Raw genomic sequence first — 24,829 nt, forward strand, 5'->3', positions numbered from 1 at the left:
AAAACAGCAACTCTTCTTTCTTCCAATACCCACGGTGATTCCTCTTTTCTTCATGCGCACATCACTACCTCGTTGGATATCGGACTCGTTAAAAGTTCACGTTGCTTGCTTCCAATTGCTCAATATTTCTTCATTCTCGTGTGATATTACTCTTGTACTCAACTCATGTGTACAGTTCATCTGTCAGCGTGTTCAGCGCCAGGCCTTCAACGGCAATGTCAGGCACATCCACCAAGAAGTCCAGCGGCATCTCCACCAGCGTTCCACGCACGCGGCCCAGCCACTCCTTGACCTCGGGCAGACCACCAGGGAACTCAGACCTGACTACATGGCCATAGTCGACCTTTGCTTGCTCGTCGGCCGACACCTCGCCCCTGTCGTTCTTCTTAGGCTCAACGCCGGGAATGCGGAAGTGCTTGGAGAAGAAGGCGTCGTAGTCCTTCCACGTGCGCACGGCGTCGTTGGGGACGTTGTGGAAAACCTTGGTAAAGACTTCGGTGTTGCTGTGCGCTGTGCTGCGCCACAGGTTGCGGAAGTTGGGGCTGAGGGGATCGGCCACGAGCGCGTCGGCGGCCGATCCAAAGTCGTACGTGTTGATGCCCGCGTCGACAGGGTGCCAGTTGGGCGTTGGCTGTGCGTGGTGTTGCGGCGGCAGCAGGCCCAGGTGCTTGCGGAAGATGTAGCGTCTAAGCGATGCAGCGAAACGGGAGGCAGTGAAGCGTCTGCCGTTCATGGTGGTTTCAACAGCCGTGGGGTCTTCAATGAGAACAGCAATTTCGCTGTCGTGGTTGCCGCATTGACTGCGGTCGTTGAGGTTGGCACTGCCGCAAATGACGGTGCGGTCATCGGCAATAAGCAGCTTGCTGTGAACGTAGAGCTCTTCGCTGACGAAAGCGTCGATTTCAGCGTCCTCGGGTCCATTCCACGGGATATCTTCAAGCTTGTTCTGTGTATCCATGTAGCACGATGAGATGGTGTCCCAATGGCTGGACTTGCCAGCAGTAGCCTGCTGATAGCGTTCATAGCGAGATGTACCATGAGTGCCCTCACCCTCGTCCCCGTAACCAGCACCCACGTAGTCGTCATGTTCACGGCGAGCGCTTTCGTAGGAAACCCCACTCTCTGCCTCAGCCTTCTTCATTGTGCTAGAGGCATTGATGCGGTCGTAGTTGCGAAGGTTGTAGAACTGGATATACTGGGTGGGGTCGGGAACACCGCGCTTCCGAGCCATTTCCATGATACTGTGACCGCCGCGACTGATGGAAGCATACTGGAACTCCATAATAGCACGCGTACCCAAGGCGCCGTCAGATTTGAGATCGCCTGCAAAGGCGGGTACTGCAGGCATAATAACAATGATTGAGAAGGCCTCGCCGGCTTGATGGGCGCGAACAACACGGTCAGCCAGGGCGGCACCAATTTTGTTGGAGACGGGGTGTTGTTCATCGCTCGTGGCAGTGATGAAAAACTACAGTACGTGTAAGTGAGAAGATCATGGATCTGGACGGGATGGAGGCACCTACCTGGTTCTCGATGTAGATAAAGTGCTTCGCCTTGTGAATAGTGTCGATGTAAGCGTTGGCGATGGAGTGCTCAATGTAACAGTTATGTGACCATTTGGATGCACTATAAACATGAACGATTAGCATCAGAAGCCAACTTTAGCAGATATTCAGCCCAATGGAATCTCACCTTCTCAATAGTTGGATACGAGGGACCTTGGTCTGCGATCGACCTTCACCTTCATCATCTTCTCCATCGGACCATACACCCAGTTTGTTGAACTTGGATTGCATCTCACCGAGTCCGCGGTGAAGCATCTTGCTGATATGGTGGCTAGAATCCTCCTCGTCGGGCGTAGAGCTCATCGTAACTCGTTGGTATTTTCCCGGGTTTTTGATGCTGTATTTATCGTCATATAGGAAGTTCCAGCGCTCGGAAAAGTGCTGCAGGAGACTGGTGGTAATAGGGCCACTAAGACAGATGCTAACATCAGTCCATCCCATGCGTGAAGTCTTGGTACGGTCAAGCTTGTTTTGGTTCCAGTCCTTCACATTGGCGAAGTCAAACACGCGGGCATTGTTGTAGTCTTGGCCGGGAAACACGATGTCGTCAAGATTCGCGGGGTGAGCGTCGGCAATGGGATGATCAGAAGTATCCCAGCGTCCAAAGCAGGCGTCCAGGCCACCCATGAAGCCAATACGGTTGTCAATCAGACACAGCTTCTCATGATGGGCCCAGTATAGCACGACATCGTCACTGGAACCGTAGAGGTCTTTAAGCACACTTCCAGGAAGCTTAGACAGGGTAGCAGCATCCAGCTTGGCATTCTTGAACGTGTTGGTGATGTTGGTCTTCAGATCGTAATGAGTGGGAGTGTGATCGGGGTGACGGAAGACAGAAATGTTTGGGTGCAAACCCTCCAGGTGGCGGCGGGTGTGCTATCATAGCATATTAGCAGTTAACGAATAGTGTGTTTGATATGGCACTGTTTCCCATACGTACATTTGAGTCCACTATAGAAGCGTAAAGATATGTTAGTACTAAAGAGGAGAATTGACGGGCGGAGAGATGGAGCCGACTCACATGTCAAAGCGGCCTCGACCTCTCGATACACAATAATCTTGACCTTGACGCCCCGCTCGGCAGCAGCCTTCAACATGTTGTCCAACCGATAAGGCTCATTTTTGCTCGGCGGCCGACGGAGGTAGAGTTCAGGACTCAACCACCAGTCCAGGATGTAGATGGACTCGCGGGCCTCTACACGGTGGAAGGATTAGATAGTTACAGTCAGCACAGAACTAAGACCATGATTGTGAAGCACGGGGCCAACTTACGCTCCAGCGCCTCGGACAGCGCCCAGAAGTACGAGCAGCCGTCAACATACCACTTCACCTCGCCGGTTGTCGGGGCCACAAATGACTGGAAGCGGTTATCGCGGTGCGGCTCAGGATGTAGCGATGTGCAGTCGTAGCCCAGCGTCGTATGCGAGTGTTTCTCTTGGCCTCGGGCATTGTTAATGGCCCGCTCAGCCTTGAGGAAGAGTGAATGCATACTCAACACGCGATGAGGGAGAAGGCAAGATTGGAGAAAGACAAGACAAAAGATTGATGAGGGTGGGGGGAGCTTCTAAAGGGATCAGTAGAAGATATTCAAAAAAGACAGATTCAACAAACGCGAAGCCGGGGAAGGAGGGGCCCAGCTCTGTATAAGAATGGAAGGAGCGCTCGTCTGAGATAGCTCTGGGGCTGGCAGCTACTTCCCGGAACACAGGGAATTGCCAAAAGCCAGCAGCCGACCACCATTCGGCTGCTACTGGATGGGGCAGCACGCAGGGAAGGAGCACACAGGGATCCACAGTACTTGCAGACTCAAGCTGACTCTCTTATACAGGACATCGGTGTCTATTTTGAGCAGGTTCCCTGTCTTCCTCTTCTTCTTCTGCCTACGGGGAGCAAGAAAGCCCCGAGAGGGGTCTTTTGTCTCCTTCCTTGTTGCCAGTCTGTACAACCACATAATGGGAACTTGCCCTCTACTCCACGACTGCTCCTTCCGACTCTTTGTGCTAAACGTAGCACAATATATATTCGCATCCTCAGCGAGTAACACAGTAATCGTGAGAATAGGACATACACACGGAGGCTGCTGATACGGGCATCACTAAGGGACAGAAAGATGACAAGCTACAAGGAGGCCTCTTTGAGTTCTCTGCAGTGTCGAGCCCCCACTGGTTCCCTGTTTGCCCCCACCTAGACCTTGCTCTCATGTAAATAAAAGATCAAACATGAACGGACATCAAACCAAACAATAAGCAATACCAGCTGAAAAAAATCGACAAGCATGCCCTGATATATATACTACTAGTCTTTAGCTTGTCTGTGTGTCTTTTGCTTGTCCACTTATTCAGTACTCAACTTCAGCTGTCGTCGAACTCAACCCCAACCCTAACCGCGGTCTATAACCCTGAAGCATGGTGTACCGGCCCCGCTCTTGACCACCCCGCCATCCAAAAGTTTGATGGCACCAGTGATGCTGGATCGTAAGATGATGGTTTTAGCCCGATAGTTATATATAGGTTTGCTAGTTTCTCAATAACACCAGGGCTCAAGGCTGCTTTAATCCTACTTCTTTTGTTCCGTGATTCTGCGCTCCCACGACAAACACTTCCACAGTAAACCCCACCGCCGGCGTCTCCCCACTCTTGCTCTCCGAGTCGCCGTCCTCTGCCCCGGCCCGCCACCACCATGGCCCCCGCCGTGCGCCTCTTCAATCCCACGACAGACGCGCATCTAGTTCCCTACCTAGCTGCCGTGCACGCGAACTGCATCACTTCGGACCACACGATTGCGACCTTTCTGCCGCCGCTCTCGCACGACAAGCTCCTGACGTGGTGGAAGGACAGCATCAGCGCCGTGACGCGCGGCAACTGCGCCATGCTTCTGCTGCTCGATCAGCCGGCGCCAGTTGATGCGCCTGGCGCCGTGCCGTCGCATCTGGACTCGTCGGCGCTCCAGGTCAAGGGCTCCGAGCTCATGGGCGTTGTCATGATGACCATGGACACCACGGAGACTAGCCCGTTTAGGGCACAAGTTGAAAAGCTGCTGGTGAGCCCAAGGTTCCGTCGCCGGGGAGGCGCAACGGCGCTGATGGAGGCTTTGGAGAAGGAAGCAGTCAAACGCGGCCGGAAACTATTGGTGAGTGCTTTATTCTGCTCTTCCTGTCACAAATCATGCAATCAGGCGGATCTGTCCTACAGTCGCTCTTTTTGGCCTTCAACAACCCGATATCTCCGTTTCTTTTTAATGGGTTTACTTACTCATTCTTCTCCTCTTGTTCCACTTCTCCCTTGAATCAAGATTCTTAGCACAGAATCCGGTAGCCCGGGAGAACAACTTTACCATAAGCTCGGCTGGTCCGAGCTTGGGCAAGTCCCCAACCATGATCTAAGCCCCAGCGGCGGTCTACGACCTGCAACGTTTTTCTATAAGCAGCTTTATTAAAGGGACGTCAGAGGTAAGAGGCAACGCTATTAGACCGTGGAAGTAGAAATCGAGGATCGGGGAGAAGAGTTTTTGCAAAGAATTAATGAACAATGGCAAAGTAACAGGTAGACAGCAACCCGGCCTTGAAATCTAATGACAACGGTATGTGCAATATTCTTGAAGAATGTCAAGTTTCTTGCCAACAATAGAAAGATAAAACAGAAATAAATGAAGCAAAAAAAAAACAAGAGCAAAACAAGTGAACAAAATCCAAACACAAAATGAAACTAATGCAACAACGCCTTGCACAAAATTCGCCTTGTCTGAATGTGTAGAAGGGATTTTTTACACACTACACATTCGCTATACCATTTACTCAGCTACTTCCTGCACCTCTGGCGCTGAGTAAGCTGTTCTTTGCACCACTCCCTCGGACTCTGCGACATTGGTAGCAGTGTTTACTTGGGTATCGGTAGCGGTGGTGGTGGCTGTAGCAGTCGGAGCATGGCCGATGGTGGCGTTCATGTGTGAGTGAGCCTCGGCGTTGGCAGGGGCAGTCTTGGACTTCTTCTTCTTCTTCTTGGGGTTAGGCTAGAGAGGCAAGGAAGATTGTCAGCATTGGGTTTCTGTCAGGAAGACACCAGGAAATGACCGAGGCATCAAATGATACAAGTAGAGGGGGATACTCACGTCGTGCCACGCCCACACTGGGCGGAAACTGTCCATGAATGACACATCTTCCCAAAGGTTGGGATACAGCCAGAGACCAGGCGGCACCAAGAAGTATGTGATGCAAAACAGGATAACACGGAAGATTGCCATGGCAAAGAACAGACCCAAAAGACCCAGGAAGCCCCAACTAAGGTAGTACACACCCTGGCGCAGCTTCAAGGGCCACAATGGGTACAGGACCACCAGGAAGATCAGCACCAGCGCAAGTGCCGCATACACCTTGCGCATGACTTGGCTTCCCTCCCACAGCCACACATAGTACAAGTCATCAGCGGCATCCTGTTGCTGTATAATAGACACAGTCCATTGGCCCTTGATGCGCTTCGTCTTCTTGTTGCCGTGGTTGTGGCCGGCATGCGGGTCAGACTTGCCGACACGCAGGGCCAACATGGACATGGGCAGGAGTTTGAAGGTGTTTTCGAGGGATGCGCGATCGGTGATTTCCGGAAGGAGAGGGTTCTTCTTGCGAGCCTTTTCATAGGCAGGACTTTGGAGAGCTCTAAGCGCGCGTTTGACTATGGAGGGCGAAGGGAAGGAACATATTAGCTTCTATTACTTCGTATTCTGCAGGTGAGATGGGCTTACCTTTAAACATGTCCTTTCTCTCGCCGTTGAGAATCACGGTACGGGGCTTCAGCGATTGGCCGCGCAAGAACTTGGCAACGGCTAAAGCAGCAGGGTTAGGCGGGCCTGGAACAATTGGCCGCGGGCCGGCCTGCTGCTGTCTGGCCTGCTGCTGCTGCTGCATAGCACGCTGCATCTGCATCTGTTGTAGCTGCTGAGGCGAAGGGCCACTTGGGGCACCTTGTTCGGGCTGGCCGGGCTGGCCACCCTGGGATGGCGGACGCATCTGAACAGGAATCGGCTGGCCGTTGGGACCCATCTGCACGGGAATCGGCTGTCCATTTGGACCCATCATCATGCGGATAGGCTGGCCGTTAGGGCCTACTCTCAAGGGTACAGGGCGACCATTCGGTCCAATAGCAACAGGGATGGCTTCACCGTTAGGGCCAATCGCCACGGGGCCGTTAGGCGTCATGCGCATCTGCACAGGCACAGCGCCGGGAGGAGGGCCACCCTCGCCGGGGGCGCCACCCGCGGCAGCTTGTTGCTGCTGCATGGCAGCCATGCGGCGCATGTTCTGCTCAAAGGCCTGGCGCTTCAGCTGCTCTACAAACTGAGGCACCGACATGCCGTGCTTCTCGGCCTCGGCAGCAAGCTGGCGCTGCATTATGGCGATCTGTTCGGGCGAGGGCTGCTGGCCCGGCATGATGGGTGGCTGCGGCATAGCGGGCGGCTGTGGCATTTCCTGTCCAGCAGGAGGCTCTTGGGGAGGAGTAGCCATGACGGAAACAAGGGAGTATCAAACGAAGAGATTCGACGGAGGGGGGGACGACGGACGGCCGGGAAAGATCGAGACGCTGAGGAGTGTGACACTCGGGGTGGTGGTTGTGAGAAGAGAGCACAAGGTTCAAAGGAGAGGATGAAGAAAGGAAAAGAAGAAGAGTAGGGCCCCCAAAGTGACAAAGAAAAAGACAGATACACAGTGGGGAAGATGCAAATAGAAAGAAAAGAACAACGAAAGACCAGCACAGCAAGACGGCCAGCTGAGCGCACAAAAAATAAAAAAGAGAAGAAGAGGCAAGGTGGTCCTCACGAGAACATGACAGAAAAAAGAAAGAAATAACCAACTAAATTATCCAGCAAGTGCTGCAGTTGCCCCTGCCGGCTTCTCCCTCCAACAACGAAACGTGTTGCTAAGTGGTTTACTGTGTTCACTTTGGCAAGCGCACGTCCTAGGGTTAGGGTTGTTTAACGTCGTCGTCTATGCGCCCTGCAAGGGCAGGCACTTGCCTTATCGCCACGTCTTATCGCCTTATCTTATCGGGGCTTGAAGTGGCTGCATGACTTTCGGCTCATTATATAGCTACAGCCTTGTTGGACTGCGGGCGGCCATCATCGTCATTGAGTTAACCGTCCCAGTAGAGCAGGGATTCAGGCTTTGGAGTGCTGCCCTTTATGTTTTGCCTTTTTATTCGTGCCTTCTTTACTTGCTGATCCTGTTCTTTTAATCCCCGACTAACAACTCGTCTCCGCCACTTCATCTTTCCACCCACTTCTACCCAACATGGGGTCCGTCGTCATCCCCCATCTTAACAGTGCCTGGCACGTGGACCAGGCTATCCTCAGCGAAGAGGAGCGCCTAGTCGTCATTCGCTTCGGCCATGATTGGGACTCGGACTGCATGCGCCAGGACGAGGTTCTCTACAAGATCACCGACAAGATCCGCAACTTTGCCGTGACGTACGTGTGCGATATCACACAGGTTCCCGACTTCAATCAAATGTACGAGCTGTACGATCCGTGTACAATCATGTGTAAGTCGTACCCGCAAAGCATGAGAAGGCAGAAGATAGCGGCCGCCATCTGCAACACTTGCGGTGAGATTAGCTCGCTGCTCAAGTCGATGCTATCCCTCCTCATGAACAAACCCTAGCTCCCGTGTAACACCAAACCCTCGCCCGTGTTCGCATCTTACTAACATCGTCTGGCGGGCGACTTTGCCTCATCGCCGCCCATCAACAGTCTTCTTCCGCAATAAGCACATGCTTTGTGATTTTGGCACTGGTAACAACAACAAACTCAACTGGGTCCTAGAAGACAAACAGGAGCTCATTGACATCATTGAGACGGTGTACCGTGGCGCAAAAAAGGGCCGTGGTCTCGTCGTCAGTCCCAAGGGTGAGTTGGTCTTCGTCAGTTTCACGGCAAGCACAAGACGAAATCCTAACTCATGAGCTTTACCTAGATTACTCGACTCGCCACCGTTACTAAAGGTCTCTTTTTTTCGTGGTCTTCTGTTCGTCACGAAGGTCTTCCCCCGAACCATATGCCGTCATGTCTTTTTTCTGTTGTTTTCTGGCCCTTTTTTAGTTAGTTTTGCTCAAAGATCTCTACATAATGAATCCCTATCTTACTTGGTGGAATATGACAAACGCATCTTCTAGTCACGTACTGTTCACATGCTACATCTTTTTATTCTTTTTAAAATTCAGACCTATATACGCATCGTGTTCTATATCGAATAAAATATGTGTTCTAAAACACAGGAAACAAAAAGCAGGCAGACTGACACAAAGTGAAAGTGTAAAAACAGTTCATTAAAGCGGAAAAAGGCGAAACAAAAACAATCCGTGTTGGAAGTGGTGAATGAGAAAGAAAAGAAAATGAAGAACTGGGTATAACTCAAGAACGTAGTCATTTGTGAACAAGAAAGGCAAAATGTCATCAGAAAGCATAGCAGCGACTCAGCTGTGAATAAGAAGGGAAAGAAAGGAAGAAGAAGAAAATGGGAAAAGAAAAAGAAAAAAACGAGAGGGTGGGAATGGGTTAGAGCATCTCGCCCATACCCATTCCATTCAAAGTTCCTGAATTCTGGAAGCTGTGGTTCTGGTTGGGATGCTGCAGGTGTGCATGTGCGTGGTTAACCACAGAGCTTGAGCCCGGTGCGCCGGTAGATGCACCTGCAGTCTTTGGCGGAAACATGTTGGTGCTGCCAGATAACTTGGGGACATGCATGGACGTTGACGGTGGCGGGCTGCGTATGCCGTCGCGCCAGTCCAAGATATCACGACTCGAGTTAGTGTGATGGGCTCTCCTGGCAGCGCCAGATCGACTAGCCTGGTGTTGAGGCCCATGCGGCGAGTTTCCTGAAACAGGCTGGTTATGTTGCCCTCCCATAACGTACGCGCTGCCTTGAGGGCTTAATGGTGATGTAGAGGAATATAAGGCCTGGGTTTGTGCCTGTACCTGGGCATGCGGTGATGAATGTACAGCCCGCGCTGACGTCTCTGTAATGTATAGTTCGTCGGGTCTTTTGAACAGTGGCGGTAACCTATCATCCTCAGACTCGGCAAATTCTCGATCAACCTCTTCCAGACTCTGATCATGGACTGCCATAAATAAACTGGGATACTGACCTGAGGAAGCAGAAGGTGAAGTAACGGAGCGTGAGTGTGCAGCAACATTTCCGGTTGGACTGCTGCCTGAACCGAGATTCAGACCAAGACCTGTGGCATGTCCAATTGTATTCTCAACCGGGCTGACTACGCCCGAAGCTGTGCCAGGGCGTGGAGCAAAGGCACCAGGGTTCATGGCATTTCCTGGCGGTAGTTGGCGATCAGCAAGTCCATTTTGGAAAGACGAAGTATTGGTTGAGGCCTCATGAAGCATGGGTAGTACGTGTTCATCATATAGCTGTGCGCCAGATTCAAACGATTCGGGCGAGAACTCGGTTACAGTACGCGACGAAAGACGACCTTCGCTAGGCGGACTCTGCTCTAAATCGTCAAAGAAATCATCGAGGCTGTCTAACTTGGTCACAAGATCGCCACCCATGGAGCTAGTCATGGTGCTAGTACCCGTCACATCATCGGACATCATGGTGCTCGTGCGATCAGGAGGCGGTGAAAAGAAGCCATACGAGTAGTCATCAGCGTGGAAGGTAACATCGCCAGCATCGCGAATGGCCGGTGCAGCGTTGGTGGCTCCGTCAGTTGCGTTTTGGCAAATATAGAAGACGGCATGTATATTGGCACGAGTAGCATCAGCTTTGCGGCCAGGCATAGGGATGGCCCATCCATTGGTGTCTGGGATGCCAAACAGTGACTGGACACGTGAAAACTCCCGGTGGTTGGTGCGCATCATGCTCATACGCAGGTGCTGCTTATCCATAGGACTGGCATACATAGCCATGGTATTGTCAATGACCTTGAGTGCATCCATGCAGTATTCGGTCTGAAGCAATCTCAAGACTGGAGACACAAGATCAGAGCCATGGCCGGCGAGTTCTGGTTTACGCAAGTCTACCTCAGACATCACTACGCATAAAATGTCCACCGTTTTCAGCTTGACCCACGGAGTAGCATTGGTTAGAAAGCCCATTAGAATGACAACCATCTGGAACTCGTAGTGTGGTAAGAAAGTCTCGCGGAGTCCAGCATAAAGCTCCATGAGGAAATCGCGGCTTGTTGGGAAAGACCCAGCAACATACGCATTCAAGGTGGCGCTGATGCTAATGTGGCCTTCGATATCAGCCATTTTGATCAGAATCTGTGCTGTCTCAATAACACGCGGCGAGCGTTGCTCTAATGGAAGCTCCAAGTTATGCAGAAAACGAGGCCAGTTGGCCAGAATGGTGAGGAAAAGTCGGCTATCATCACCTATCAGCGTGTTGGTGGGAAGTTGAACCAGGTGGTTCAGGATATTCAGTATGGTATCCATGCTGTTCGAGGATCTTAAGCCCTTATATACTAATGGCTGGAGACCCTCGAATGGGCCGTCCCATTTGGGCGGCTGGCCATCCAAAATAATTTTCTGGACTGTAGGTGATGAAAAGTCCAACTTGAGGAGATACTGCTCCAGGATGGTTACAGCCTCCATAAACTCCAGTTCGTTGATGGATTCCAGGCATGCGCACATTGACCAAAACAACTGTGGAATTGCCAACATTTTGTCGCCTTCTAGCTTTGTGATGAGAGTGGTAAGTGTGACCAATATCTCCATTGAGAAGGTCTGGATTTCGGCATCATCATCAGCCGCCGTATTGGATAAACGTGCCAGCATATCAGCAAGCATAAATTGGTCCAGAGATGTGAAGATGCAGCGGAAAATTTGGAACGATCGACACGCCAAATGGCGGACTGGGCATGACGTGGCCCACGTCAGGGACAGCCGACCCCAGGCTTCCTTAACGCCGGGGTATGCGTGCTCAAACGTGCGAACCACGCGCTCCGTTAGATTCTCCATGCTAGACGGTAAGCTGTGATCGCCGTTGCGACCATTACCGTTCTTATCTTCATAAGCCCATATCAAGGACGTATCCAAGTTTCGGATGCTGTTGATTAGGGATTCCATTTCCTCGCGGCGGTTGATATCCTCCTCACTTCCAGAATGGCCATAAAGGTCACTGCGGCAAAACACAAGTTGGTGGATCATGTGCACCAACATGCATTGGGCTTGTTCCTGTACAACGGGAGTATAGTGATCCCAGAGAACCACCACCACCTGAAGCAGCAAGGGAATATGGTCAACAGCAACCTGGACACCAGACACCATCAGGTCGACCAGTAGGATCAAAGAAAGCTGCCCAAGGGAGAATCCGGCTTGCTTCGTCCCGATCGGGAGAACCTCTGTGAGATCCGCACAATAAGGGAACATGTTGACTTCTGGTGGAGGCGCAGTCGAGACTGTCGCTGCAGCTGAAACAGATGCCTTCTTCTCGGTCGGGACCATGGCCTTCGGTGTCATTTGAAGCACTAAAAACTCCACCACGTTGATTTCGGGACCACCACTAGCAGTCAAAAAGGCCACAATCTGCTTGACATATTGCACAAAGTTTTGCTCGCCGCGCTCTAGGCATAGGGCAATAACAAAATCCATGATCACGCGCACGTTACTAACGTGGGTGCCAGTAATGAGCGCCAACCAGAGCGCCTTGACTTCGTTTTCCAAAAGGGAATCACTGGCCTTGATAGTAATTTCCAAAAGATTAGCCAGCACCATGTAAGCCTGCGCAGAGGGACCTCCATTTGCGTCGTCCAACAATTCGACAGTTTGAAGCCATGGGATAATCATTGCGACAAGATTGCGCTGCGATGAGGGTGGCAAGTCCTTGTAGAACATGCTGAATTCAGAAAAGACGTAAAAGGCAATGTCCATGTGACGCTGCGATAGCCTCTTGGAAATTTCAGTCTGAGCACTTTTGTATACCATTGGCGTCTTGTCGGATATGCTGATGTTAAACTCCTGGATGTTGGAGCTGCGGGATGGCTCTCGCTCATCTAAAGCCCGGAGAACTCTCGTTGCGTTGGTGCGAATGCCTACCTGCTCGTGGCCCAAGGTAAACAGACACAACATGAGCACTTTGTATCCTATTACTGGATATTCAGGCTGCTCTAGCAGAACCTCCGTTACCACAGTAAAGTAGCTCTCCAACCCTTTGATATTGTCAATTAGGTAGCATCGTGAAATGCAATGCTCCAGGAGTGATGGAAATTCTGCATTATGGGAAATAAGGTTCCGCAAAGCCCTGCGGCCAATGACGTTCATTCGGTCACTTCCAGAGTTGAAGACTGTCTCAATCCAAGCGACAAGTCGACGGGGGTCAAACTGGAGAACGGCACCACCTTCAGTGGTGATACTTATAGGTCCTGCACAGAGAGATGCCATGGCATTTAACGCTGCTGTTCGCAGGTTGCGCTTCTCAATCTCCATGGCTGACGTGATGTTTCCTCGCTCGCCAGCACTCTTCTTATTAATGATGGATTGGCGCATGGTATCCTCACGAGCTCTTATCTGTTGCTGATTTGGTGAGAAGCCGCACCAATCTTCCATGAGTAAAAAGGCCGACTTCCGCGCTTCAAAGGTCATCCAGCGAGATGGGTCGAGTGTGCCGTTGATACCTTCGAAAAGTTCTTCCATGAGACCGCAATAATGTTGTCGGAGAGTTTGAAACTCCCAGTCCATTTGGACCTCACCATCCATTAGGAATAGCTTGAGCTCCTTTGTGAAAGCAATCAGATTCTGAAACACGGCCTCATCCTTGCGTACCTCTGGATCACGGAGGAAATGCGCTGTAAGCCTGTACACATGCGTCACTGACGTGCGTAGTATGTCAGTCTTTTGGTTGCGGCGCGCAACACTGGTAGATCTTTGATGCATCCGTGCACGTGCATCTTCATTGCACTGGAGGACAGACTTTTCAAGTACTTCTAACAGACAGCGGTAAAGATTGATGTTGATGGAGCCAACCGACAAAACTACTGACTCGCGGATCCTGTCAGATGTTGCACTTAGTAACGGGAGTAGGAGTTTGAGAAAGTTGCGCCCCGTGAACAACATGTCTTGTGAGGTGGACTTTGATGCGGAGCCCTTGCGCGTGTGTTGATGTACAGGCAAGCTTGCGGATGGCGGCGCGCTCTCGGTATCTGTCATGGTCGTGCATGCAAACATAAGGAACAGCTTCCATTGTTCAACCAGTCCATCGTTGAGACCCCTGGCCACCCTGGCAGTCTGCTGACGTGCACTACCAGCGTCTGTTCCTGAATGTGGCACCCGGAGTGGCTCTGACATTTCTGTGATGGTAGGATATATTTGGACGATGCGATTGCAAACAATATCGCGACACAGCGTAACTGTGAATGGACACGTTTCGTATGAGATCCTAATGAGATTGGGGAATATCTTGATCCACAAGGCTGTATCGTAATGCACATCGCTAGTGCAAAGCTCTATCAAGGCGTTGGAGCTATTATCGCCTTGTTTGCCTCTCTGTATACGGCTGCGTTCAAAGACAGTAAGGCGGTTTTCATCGAGCTCCATAATCTTGTCCGAGTGCTTTTCTAACATAGAGATGAGGCGGAAATCTCCTTCCTGAGACCCTGGCTTTCCAAGAGCGGCATCAAACTCGGTGATGAGTCTGAGGACAGTAATTGCAAAGTGCCGTACACGCCAGGACTGTGAGCACAAAAAGAAAAGGCCATGAGACTCGACAATTTCTACCTCTGCCCATATGCTCGACAAATCTAGCTTGATGCCACGGAGCTCTGATGGACTCGGGCTCAGCGGGTCGAGCTCATCTGCAGCATCGGCATCCTTGGTCTTCCGTTTGATCTCTTCGATCCATATTCGCAGAAGTTCTACATACACCTGCAGGGTGTTTTCAATGTGGCCCGGACCAAGCATACCACCATCTGACATGGTTGAATACCGTCCGTCGAAGTTGAATATGAAGCGCGAGAACCCCATGGTGACTTGCTGTGCATGTCCCTGACGTGCAATAGCCTTGAGGGAAATAGCGGCTGATTCTGCAATACTAGACTGCACATGAGCCGTGCCCGTACACAGCAAACTAATCAGGCGGTTAAACGGAACATTGGGAGAAAGACATCGAGGTAAGGCCTGAACCCCCACATGGAATAGTTCGTAAAACGCCTGTTTCTGCTCGCTAGGATTTAGATGATCATCACGCCGTGTGAAGTTGAATGTTTCGGACATGGGCGTCTTGGGGCCAGGGCTGCTGAACTTTTCATCCAAGACTGCTTGGCCACCAAATGTGTTATCGCACAAAAGAGCAATTTCGCCAAGGACAGCAGAAAATCGGGTATAGACTTCCTTGACCTTTTCACCTAACCGTGACATATCGAGAGGCTCTGAAATTGTGACTTCGAGAAACGTCCGCGTCTGTTCTGAAGGGGGCTGGGTAAATTGAGCGCCGCTCACAACTGCGGAAAATCCTGATGTAGGCGAGCCCGGTGTTTTTTCAAGATGGGACGGGGGTGGAGAATAGTGCGGAAACTCGGGACAGCCGGCTTCGCCCTTTTCGATATCAGAGATAACCGCCAAGAAGGCACGTATCCCAACTACGATACGGTCAGGGTCAAGCTGTTCTACCTTGATATCCTTCTTGGACATGAATAGGTCGGCACTAATCAACGGGAATATTATTGAGCGACAGCAATACTCTGGTAGCTTATAGCCGATGATTCTCAACAGAAAGATAAATGGCTCCGACAAAAGCTTGTCGGAAGCAACAATGCTGCGTTTTATAGGTGCCAGGACAAGTTTCATCACTTCATCAATTTTGCGTTGGATGTTGGCCGGAGAGTCCGCACATCTATACAGATATGTCCAAACTAGCCGCCCAATGACTTGTAGGGCAATCGATTTTGTGTATCGGTCCTTGAACTTGGGCTGGAGAGGCAGAATGAGTTGTGACCACTGGGAGTTGAATGTTTCCATGGGAGACACACACAGCAGAGTGGCTGTGAGCGGAAAAGCTGATGCCCAGTGCCGTGGCTTAGGCAACATCTGAGCCAAACGAGGCCCAAAACTACCAACCACCTCAACCCACTTGGAATGACCAAAATCTGCTGTATCGGCAGTAGCCGCGATAGGGCGTAAAAGTAGATCCAGGACCTGACAAAAGGTAGTTTTGACACGCTGACCGTGAGATTCTTTGAAGAGCTTGCCAAGACTGATCAAAAAGTCGCAGGACTGCTGGTACCGATCAGGTGGAGTGAGACGAACTTTAAGATACTTCATCCCCCAGAGCACCAGTTCAATTTTGCCTTCAATTTCACGACTGGCCACAGAGTTGGGTCCTTTAGACGCAACCTCTTTCAACAAGCGCTCAAGATCGTTCAAATACCGACTTGTAACACACTGGAAGTTAATATCGCTCATTTGTCCAAGAAGAAGGGCAAATATATTCCAATTAGCCATCTTCAGGGGGGAGGCCAATAACTGTTCAGGTTCAGCAATCTTTAGCTGCCCGAAGATGATACCTTCAAGTTTATCTTCGGTTTCGGGCGTGATTTGCGGCAGATCGCTTTGGTTCACAATCTCTAGTAAAACTCGGCACAAAATATAAATTGAAACAGTGGCACGGCGATCGGCCTGTGCAATGAATTCATATCGCGGTGGGGTAGAGTGTTGTTCGTCATTCAGAGCCGCAAACATTTGTTGAGCAGGTTCGGTATTTCTTCTTTGGAAGCCAGGCATTGCTGGTGTTCCGCGAGCTTGTTGCAGGTATGCACGAGCTTCGTTTGCAGCATCGCTCTTGTTCTTGCGCCATATCATCATGAAATCAATCAGTGGTTTCGGTCGGGGTGCAGCCATATGGCCCAGAGCACGGATGGCATAGTCAAAGGCGGGATCAACACCGGGACCGCAGATTAGGTCTATCATAGGTTCGGGCTCATTGGGGGCGGTTGCACAAGCATTAAGCTTGTCTTCTGCTTGTTGGATGAACTGGGGGAGGGGGAAGTATCATGTTAGCATCATATGACTTTTGGCTCTGATTGCATGTACCCGGACCAGGGCGTGCATGGGTGGGATTTGGCACCATCTCACCGATGTATAAAGCACGTGAAGAGCATATTCACTCATAGGGTCCTGGCTCGACTGCGCTGAGTGGCCGTTATGCCGGGGTGCAGAATGTGAATGAGAGTGGTGATAGTTGTGTTCGCGCCGAGATTTTGTGCTCAGGTTGCGTTCGGGCTTTCTTGAGTGAGCTGGTCCCCCAAAGTTTGGCTCAGTGGGTGTCCCTAGGCCTCCATTCAGAGTTGTCGTTGGCGGTGTTATCCCGGACTGCGCCGTGACAGGGCGAGATTGCGATTCGGCCTCCATACGATCAGCAATCAGAGCAGCTCCTGCAGCTGCAATCATCTGCGGGCTAAGGGGACTAGAAGACAGGCTCGCGTGACTTCCGTTGCGAGAGTGCTGAATTCCATGGACAATAGACGTCTGGCGATGGTGACCGTAACTTGTGTTGCTCCGGGTGGGCGCAGACTCAACGGATCGCCCACTGCTATGGGAATGGGAGTGTGATAGTGGAGCGTGTTCGAGAGAGGACTGTCGTGAGTGCGAGATTGATGTAGCAGGAGAGTGACGGTCGAAGGAGAGCGGCTTTTGTTGGTGGGGATGCTGCTGTTGTTGTTGCGACTGGTTCTGGTCCTGATTCAGGGTTTGGGTGTGTATCGGGAGAGTGCGATAGGCGGTGATTGAGCCTGGGACTGTTGCAGTTTTGGCGGTTGTCGTCGCTTGCGACTGACCCTGGAGCTGTTGGGAGATCCAGGATGTAGGTGGGAATGGGGGTTGCGAGGAAGAAGTTGGCAGGCCACCCACATGAACGGGTGTAGCTAAAATGGGAGGCGCAGAGCCAGGTATAGCGGAGGAAGCGGTAGAACTAGCAAGGGAAGGCAGCTCAGAGGTCACGGCGGTATCGATTTGATGAGAAGCTAAAGCTTGGCGCACAGACGAAACCTGGTCTGGGCGGAGAGTGCGATTCCATTCCTCTTCTTTCCCATCAAGGTCCAGTCTCGTCGCTGTGGGTAGCGAGGAAAGCTTGGGGGGTTCAGACAGCGGGTCTGGCGACGTCTGTGACAGGGCTGAAGCACAAGAGAAACATTAGCTTTCAGGTCCTGGAAGCAACTTGCAGCAGTCCTGTTTGGCGGCTTGAGTATACAGGTACAGGTGCTGGGTGTATATTCTCGGCCAGACCATTCCATGGGCAGTCGGGCGGTTCTTTGGTTTTGGGCACCGGCTTTTGGGTAGTTCCTGGTGTATGGCAGTCTTTATAGCGAGCGGTCTTCTTCTCTCGGCATAACAAGTGTATGCAGCCCAAAGCCCAGCGCCCGCAGCAACGCCCTCCCGCGCTCATTCGTTCACATGTCCAAAACAACAACAACAACATCCACTCACCCATGTTTGATTGGGCCAGCCACGACCCATTATCCAGCTCTTGAGGCCCAATATACAGCACCAGGAGTGGGCCACAGCGCCAGCGAGAAGAGAAGACGGCAGAAAGTTGTGGCGTGCGTGCAGCGCAATGGGTTGTCGGGCGGTTCGGCGCGGTTCGGTGCGGTGCGGTGCGGTGCGGATCAAGGTTCAAGACTCAATCGATAGAGGGCCGGCTGTTTGATGTGTGTTTGACGTGATCCTTTGGCTGTCGTGATGTGATGTTGTTTCTTGTGGTGGTGACCAGTACTTTGCCCGAGGCAGTGGGATTGACTGGGATGGCGGGCGTTTCAAGCGGCAGAAATTAATTAATAAAGAATAAATCTATAGTTAAATTATGCATGGAGAGGTGAAGCTAGTAACCTCCACATCGCCAATACTAAACGGAGACTACAAATGGGAGAAGAGAAGAGGAGAGGCGCTTCAAGGCTGCCAGATTACTGGTCACTGGTCACTGGCTATTGGCTGTTGGCTGTTGGCTGTTGGAGCACAAGGTAGGTGGTGTGGCGAGGCTGAAAGCTTGCGCGCGATGGCCGCTAAAAGCTCGGCATGTTACTTTCTTCTCTTCTCTGGCTGTGGTTTAAAGGATTGGGGCCACATAACAACACAACAAAAGTCGGCGGTTTTTCTGGCTTTTGCCTCAATTGGGAGACCAAAATCTACGGCAGACAGACCAACTAAGCCTGCATTGTTTTTTCTCCGTCGTGGTTTGCAGGGAATTTATCTTGCATTGACCTTGTGTCTCCCTCGCTTCCCCCCGCCATGACGTGGGAATAGTGGAACCGACATGGCAGCCAGCCAACCAGAGACCCAGGCACACCGACCGGGCAGGGTGGACGGACCCGTCGCATATCCTGCATCTCCTAGTATACCCTGGCATTAGGGTCTGGCATACACACAACAGAACCCACCCTGTCCGTTCTTGAGTCAACACCGCGGTGCGGGCTTATTCTTCATTTCCTCGTTCCCTCTTCTCTGTGTATCTGTGTTCTAGACACCCAAACCTTTTTTTTTTTTTTATTGTGTAAGACGATAGCTTTGTTTTGGTTTCTGCCTGGTCATTTTCATGTCAGCCACCAACAATAAGACACGTTCGTCTACTACAGCACATGCTCATTATGGATATGTGTACATACACACACATATGCACATTCCTCTACAATGCACCAGTACAACTACAACTACAACTGTTACAAATACAAATACCTAGTTACAGCTGTTACAAATACAAATACACTCCGTGTGCCGCCGACGCATCCATCACCTCTGATCTCACCAAACTACCTGCGTAACTGCGTACTTCTACTCATTATGGTACTCACGTGCGGCCGAGTCCATACATCTGCATGCACTCCATCTGTAGGCCTGTTTCCCTTATGCTACGCTGCCTTGTCTCGTACATGAACTGAACTTGCGATGGCGTACTTGTTCAACGCTGTGCTGCAGTATAGCTATGTATGTACCAAGCAGTAGCCTTCGTCCCTCAACACCTGCTCTTCAAATACTCACCATCAAATCCAACATGTAACTATTATACCTGTATTACGACCACAGGCCCATGTCACTCAGCCCTTTGCCCTCCACTAGCTGTTCTTGATGACTGAGACATTGCTCTTCTTGTATACTTGACTTGGCTACAACAACCACGTGTTCCAGCGTGTTTAATCATCCTTCGCCATGATGTCTTCATGTAAAATACAACGTCAACTAGTTGTGTTTGGACCTAAACAGTCCCCCATAGCTATAACTAATCACATTATGTAATCACAGAAATGTCGTGTGACTGCTACTGTGCCTGGCCTGTGGCTCCCATGTGGCTATCTGTGGCGGAGACTCAGAGACCCATATTAAATTCCACTTGTCTGTCCTATAACCCTAGCCAGTGACTTGCACAGAAACCCTAGTCATAGTCACACCAAGATGGTCAGACCAAGAGTTGTTGGCACACGAACTCGAATACGAACAAGTTATCATCGAAAAATCATCCAATTCAAGACAACGCGGAATATATCTATATTATTATCTTTCAGGCAATGAGGATCCCCATAAAGTTATCCTAACCAGGCTACAAATAAATGGTCTTTCTTCGGTGACTAGGTACATGTGAGATTACATGGTCATGATAAGAAGCAATATACAAGTTGCCTTTGTTGATTGTCCTACATAACTCAGACGTGATCACACCCACAGTACCAAGACCACCTACATCTTTCTCTTGAGATCTTTCACTCAAAGTAACTCTAACTATATACAGCCTCTCTGGCCTGTTTCCTGTTCTCCTTCTTTTTGCTCCAAGTTCCCCCTCTGCTACTAGTGTAGCCGATACAACCCTAACCCTCGGCTGGGCAGCAACTCTGGCTTCGGCAAATGCTAATTCTCTAGTCCTTCAATTCCTACTGTGTCTCCATAGCCGCTTGTGGGGTATTTCTTTGGCTTTGGATGTCGGCATATGTTCGGCTTAGTTGGCCTTTCTTCTACTCAGAAATTCCAGCGACTGTAGTCCATGGCTGCTGGGATCTTGCATAGCCGATCAACCAATTACTCATTGACCAGCCGGACCGGCTCTTCTGGTTTTTGCGCTCTCTCTTTTCCCGACGTTGACTTTAAAAGCACCCCTCCCCCGCCGATCCGAGCCTTGCCTACCCAGCCCACATCGTTCGATAAACTCATAATCGATTCCTTTATATAACCAAGCTATCTCCTGCTCTGACTCTCTACCTTCTTTGCCCTAACGACCATCTCTTACCACCACCCACCGGACCGCCGAAGTTTGTGATACCCCCACGGGCCATCAGCCATAAAGCTCGACCTTTCTCTGCCTTTCACCCACCCAGGAACACAACTGGTTGTTTCGAGTCCCTGAAGCAACTCCGCCACCATGGCCGAATTGGATGTACTGGACCTTGTGGTCTTGACCACCATTCTGCTGGGAACAGTCGCCTACATCACCAAAGGCAAACTATGGGCTAAGCAGATCGATCCCTACGCCTCTACTATTAATACCTCCGGTGGCAAGTCCGGCAAGACTCGTGATATTGTCGAGAAGCTGGAAGAGTCTGGTAAAAACTGCATTGTCCTATTTGGATCGCAAACTGGAACAGCCGAGGATTATGCTTCGCGTCTGGCCAAGGAGGGCAAGAGCCGTTTCGGTCTTGACACCATGGTGGCTGACCTTGAGGACTACGACTTCGATAACCTGGATGCCGTTCCTAGTGACAAAATAGTCATGTTTGTTTTGGCTACCTATGGAGAGGGCGAGCCCACCGATAACGCTGTCGATTTCCACGAGTTTATCAAGGACGAGAACGTCGAGTTCTCCGAAGGCAACTCTCCGGCTCTTGGCAACCTCAACTACGTCATCTTCGGTCTTGGAAACAACACCTACGAACACTTCAACTTCATGGTGCGCCACGTCAACAAGCTTCTAGAATCTCACGGTGCTCATCGTATTGGCGATGCCGGCGAGGGTGATGATGGCGCTGGAACAATGGAAGAGGACTTCATCGCCTGGAAGGAATCTATGTGGAAGGCTCTGGCTGACAAGATGGGTCTGAAGGAGCGCGAGGCTGTCTATGAGCCCGTCTTCTCCATAACCACTCGTGAAGAATTGTCCATTGACAGTGAAAAGGTATATCTGGGTGAACCCAACGGTCCTCATCGTGATGGTACTCCCAAGGGTCCTTACACTGCACACAACCCATACATCAGCCCCATCACCGAAGCCCGCGAACTGTTCACCTCCAAGGACCGTCAGTGCTTGCACATGGAAATTGACATTAAAGACTCCACGCTACACTATGAAACTGGCGATCACATTGCCATCTGGCCTTCAAACTCTAGTCCTGAAGTTGACCGTTTCCTGGATATTCTGGATCTGTCAGACAAGCGCGATGAAGTGATTGACGTAAAGCCTGTCGAACTTACCGCCAAGGTGCCTTTCCCAACCCCTACTACCTACGATGCTATTGTCCGCTACCACATGGAAGTTTGCGCTCCAGTCTCTCGCCAGTTCGTTGCTATGCTTGCTGCTTTTGCTCCGACCCCAAAAGCCAAAGCTGAAATGGTTAAACTCGGTGGCGACAAGGACTATTTCCACGAAAAGACTCACGCTCAGTACTTTAACATTGCCCGCTTGCTATCTCATGTTTCTGGAGGCAAGCCGTGGACAAAAGTTCCGTTCTCTGCGTTCATTGAGGGTCTCACCAAGCTTCAGCCTCGTTACTACTCAATCTCGTCTTCATCTGAGGTCCAGCCCAAGTCTATCTCCATTACAGCTGTTGTCGAATCTTTTGCTGTTGCTGGCCGTGAAGACACGGATGCCTTCCGTGGCGTTGCTACCAACTATCTATCTGCCATTGCCGATGAGAAGAACAACACTGTGAACACAAGCAAGTCTAGTGTTATTTACCAGGTCGATGGTCCCCGTGGAAAATATGCCGGGGCTCGTATTCCGGTTCATGTTCGCCACTCAAACTTCAAAATGCCGTCAAACCCTAGCAAGCCTATCATTTGCATTGGTCCTGGTACCGGTGTTGCTCCCATGCGTGCCTTTATCCAGGAGCGTGCCCACCAAGCAAAGAATGGTACTGAGATTGGTCGTACTGTCCTGTTTTTTGGCTGCCGCAACCGCAACGAAGACTTCCTGTATGAGAGAGAATGGGAGGTACGTATTCTAATCCCAAAGAAAGCTCTACTCATGACTCAATGGCTATTAGACTTTGCCTTTTTATGTTATTGACCAAACCTCCTTATAGGAATACAAAGAAGCGATGGGAGACAAGTTCGAGCTTATCACTGCATTCTCGCGCGAGGGTGCTACCAAGGTTTATGTTCAGCACCGCCTCAAGGAGCGCGCAGCTGAAATCAATGAACTTCTTCTTCAAAAAGCAAATATCTACGTTTGTGGTGATGCAGCCAACATGGCTCGTGAAGTCAACATTGTGCTGGCTCAAATCATTGCTGAGCAGCGTGGTATTCCCGAGGCAAAAGCTGAGGAGATCGTCAAGAGCATGCGGGCGTCTAGCCAGTACCAGGTATGAACTAACTTCACCCTTCCTTGCTCACAAAGGAACCTTTACTAATACAGACACAACAGGAGGACGTATGGTCATGAGTGGCTTTCTGTGTTTATGTACTAGACAGCGAACAAGTGTGGCTTTTCTTTCTTGATATATCCCTTCTTTGATACCGCCATGCTATAGAGCAGGAGAAGATACCGCGTGTAGCGTACTAGTCGAGATTTAATGTTTTCAAAATAGGCGTTGGGTCCTTGACATAGTCTTGCGTATAGCGTGGGTCTCTGGTGTTGTTGGGCGTTGGTTCACGACTTGTGTGGCAAGGAGGGTGAATTGGCCGTTCCTTCAAGATGCCGGATTATATAACGATACCACAAGCTAGATTTGGTATTTGTTCTTTACCTTGAACCGGGATCTTCATAAACTTGTGCATAGACGTGTTGTCGACTAAAGAGATCTTTACTTTTCCACAGCGGCACATACTTAGACCTCGGAGGACACCATAGTAATTGTCCTCTGCTCTTTCTAATTATCTTCAGGAAAGAGCAAGAAGTTCAAATTTTTCATTGTGTCCCAAGAGTCTGATAAGGAAGGAACTACTTCGGCTTGTTTACACCACGCCAAGTGCAGACCAGTCAACGTGGGTGCCTTCAGTTTTTCGTGCTCATTCATTTTTGTTGTTACTCGAATGGGCGATGGGGCATTTTCAATTCTAGCCACACCCTTCCTGATGCCGTTTTAGCTAAACCGTCTTCTTTCACTTTTTCCCTACCCTTTTGAGCTCTAAAAGGCTTCTCAAACTCAAGGTCAATAGGTTCTGGGGTGTTGACATATCAATATCGGTAGTTAGCACGAGATGATACAACACAACCATACAATACAAACAACTCATTGGCAAAGCCATACTTTCTTGTACGTATGTATTCTCTCGGCAGAACAACATTCATGGTAGTTACCAACCCCAAAAGGAAGTTTTTCTCTTGATAGCTAGCTTTGTTCAAAGTTAGAGCCTGTAATGGTCAAAATCAAAGGGTAAACAGAGAAAGTTAGATCTAGTAGGAACTCTTCCTGAAAAACAATGAGATATGGTGACAATTCAACTACCATTCAGAGAAGGAAGTGTCCATTCCTTGATAGATAGACAAAATTTATATTGGGGCAATAAGTTGTTGACTAGTCCCTTCTGTTGTTCTCTCTGTATACGTTGACAGTACAGATCCCGTGGTTCATCCGGTTTAGTACGTTAGTTGAGCTTCGGATATGTCTCGATAGCCACACGTCAAAATCGTGACTTCAATAGGCTGGTCTTTGAATGATTAAGACAAACAACAGGGCTACCAGCTTCGATTTTACGGCAGACTATAATCTCTGAATATTATATATTGGCTCTCTTGTGGAATATCAATGTTTTATAGTGATACCTAACCAAGTACCAGTGCCTTCTTCATTGTGGGTGTTGAGCCTCAATCTAACAAACCCGCGACTGCCCCCCTCGAAGACCTCTATCTTAACTGGAGACACAATTACTCTAAAGGTGTACACCATTGATAGTTTCTTGTTTACAGTAGCCTTTACCTATTCAAATTATCTGTGTTTGTTTTGGCTTTTTTGCCTGGTGTTGAACATTTGTGCCTTAGGCAGACCTATCAATATTAGGCAAAACCTTCAACACAACTATCGTGACATCTGAAGAGAGCTTTGACGATCTAACGAATAGTTTTCCAAGTTCCTGGTTGCCTGGCAGTACCAGTTTCTTTTGATGATAAACTGGAACCTTCCATCTTGACCTAGTATAAGTTA

At 50.2% G+C, this 24,829-nt stretch overlaps 6 protein-coding genes across 6 annotated transcripts; 3 read left to right on the plus strand and 3 right to left on the minus strand.

The window, feature by feature from the left end:
* Positions 1-163: 163 nt before the first annotated feature.
* Positions 164-3,054, minus strand: BROUX77_000176 (uncharacterized protein; the record flags this gene model as incomplete). Its single annotated transcript, XM_073746223.1, has 6 exons — positions 164-1,468; positions 1,524-1,626; positions 1,693-2,441; positions 2,506-2,516; positions 2,587-2,760; positions 2,838-3,054. 6 exons carry the CDS (start codon positions 3,052-3,054, stop codon positions 164-166), a joined length of 2,559 nt encoding a protein of 852 aa, XP_073608413.1.
* A 1,190-nt stretch (positions 3,055-4,244) lies between these two features.
* BROUX77_000177 (uncharacterized protein) lies at positions 4,245-5,000 on the plus strand (the record flags this gene model as incomplete). Its single annotated transcript, XM_073746234.1, has 2 exons — positions 4,245-4,694; positions 4,857-5,000. 2 exons carry the CDS (start codon positions 4,245-4,247, stop codon positions 4,998-5,000), a joined length of 594 nt encoding a protein of 197 aa, XP_073608414.1.
* A 354-nt stretch (positions 5,001-5,354) lies between these two features.
* BROUX77_000178 (uncharacterized protein) lies at positions 5,355-7,059 on the minus strand (the record flags this gene model as incomplete). The annotated part of the gene is made up of 3 exons (XM_073746245.1): positions 5,355-5,573; positions 5,673-6,229; positions 6,300-7,059. The coding sequence occupies 3 exons, from the start codon at positions 7,057-7,059 to the stop codon at positions 5,355-5,357; spliced, it is 1,536 nt and encodes a 511-aa protein (XP_073608415.1).
* A 783-nt stretch (positions 7,060-7,842) lies between these two features.
* Positions 7,843-8,549, plus strand: BROUX77_000179 (uncharacterized protein; the record flags this gene model as incomplete). Its single annotated transcript, XM_073746256.1, has 3 exons — positions 7,843-8,092; positions 8,301-8,456; positions 8,524-8,549. The coding sequence occupies 3 exons, from the start codon at positions 7,843-7,845 to the stop codon at positions 8,547-8,549; spliced, it is 432 nt and encodes a 143-aa protein (XP_073608416.1).
* A 555-nt stretch (positions 8,550-9,104) lies between these two features.
* Positions 9,105-17,982, minus strand: BROUX77_000180 (uncharacterized protein; the record flags this gene model as incomplete). The annotated part of the gene is made up of 3 exons (XM_073746268.1): positions 9,105-16,526; positions 16,587-17,665; positions 17,979-17,982. 3 exons carry the CDS (start codon positions 17,980-17,982, stop codon positions 9,105-9,107), a joined length of 8,505 nt encoding a protein of 2,834 aa, XP_073608417.1.
* Positions 17,983-20,892: 2,910 nt separating this feature from the next.
* Positions 20,893-23,127, plus strand: BROUX77_000181 (uncharacterized protein; the record flags this gene model as incomplete). The annotated part of the gene is made up of 3 exons (XM_073746279.1): positions 20,893-22,677; positions 22,769-23,047; positions 23,101-23,127. 3 exons carry the CDS (start codon positions 20,893-20,895, stop codon positions 23,125-23,127), a joined length of 2,091 nt encoding a protein of 696 aa, XP_073608418.1.
* Between the last annotated feature and the right edge of the window lie 1,702 nt (positions 23,128-24,829).

This window comes from Berkeleyomyces rouxiae (genome assembly GCF_048999995.1).
Source record: "Berkeleyomyces rouxiae strain 22BRR77 chromosome Unknown BrBRR77_ptg000001l, whole genome shotgun sequence".
In the NCBI taxonomy this organism is placed as follows: Eukaryota; Fungi; Ascomycota; class Sordariomycetes; order Microascales; family Ceratocystidaceae; genus Berkeleyomyces; species Berkeleyomyces rouxiae.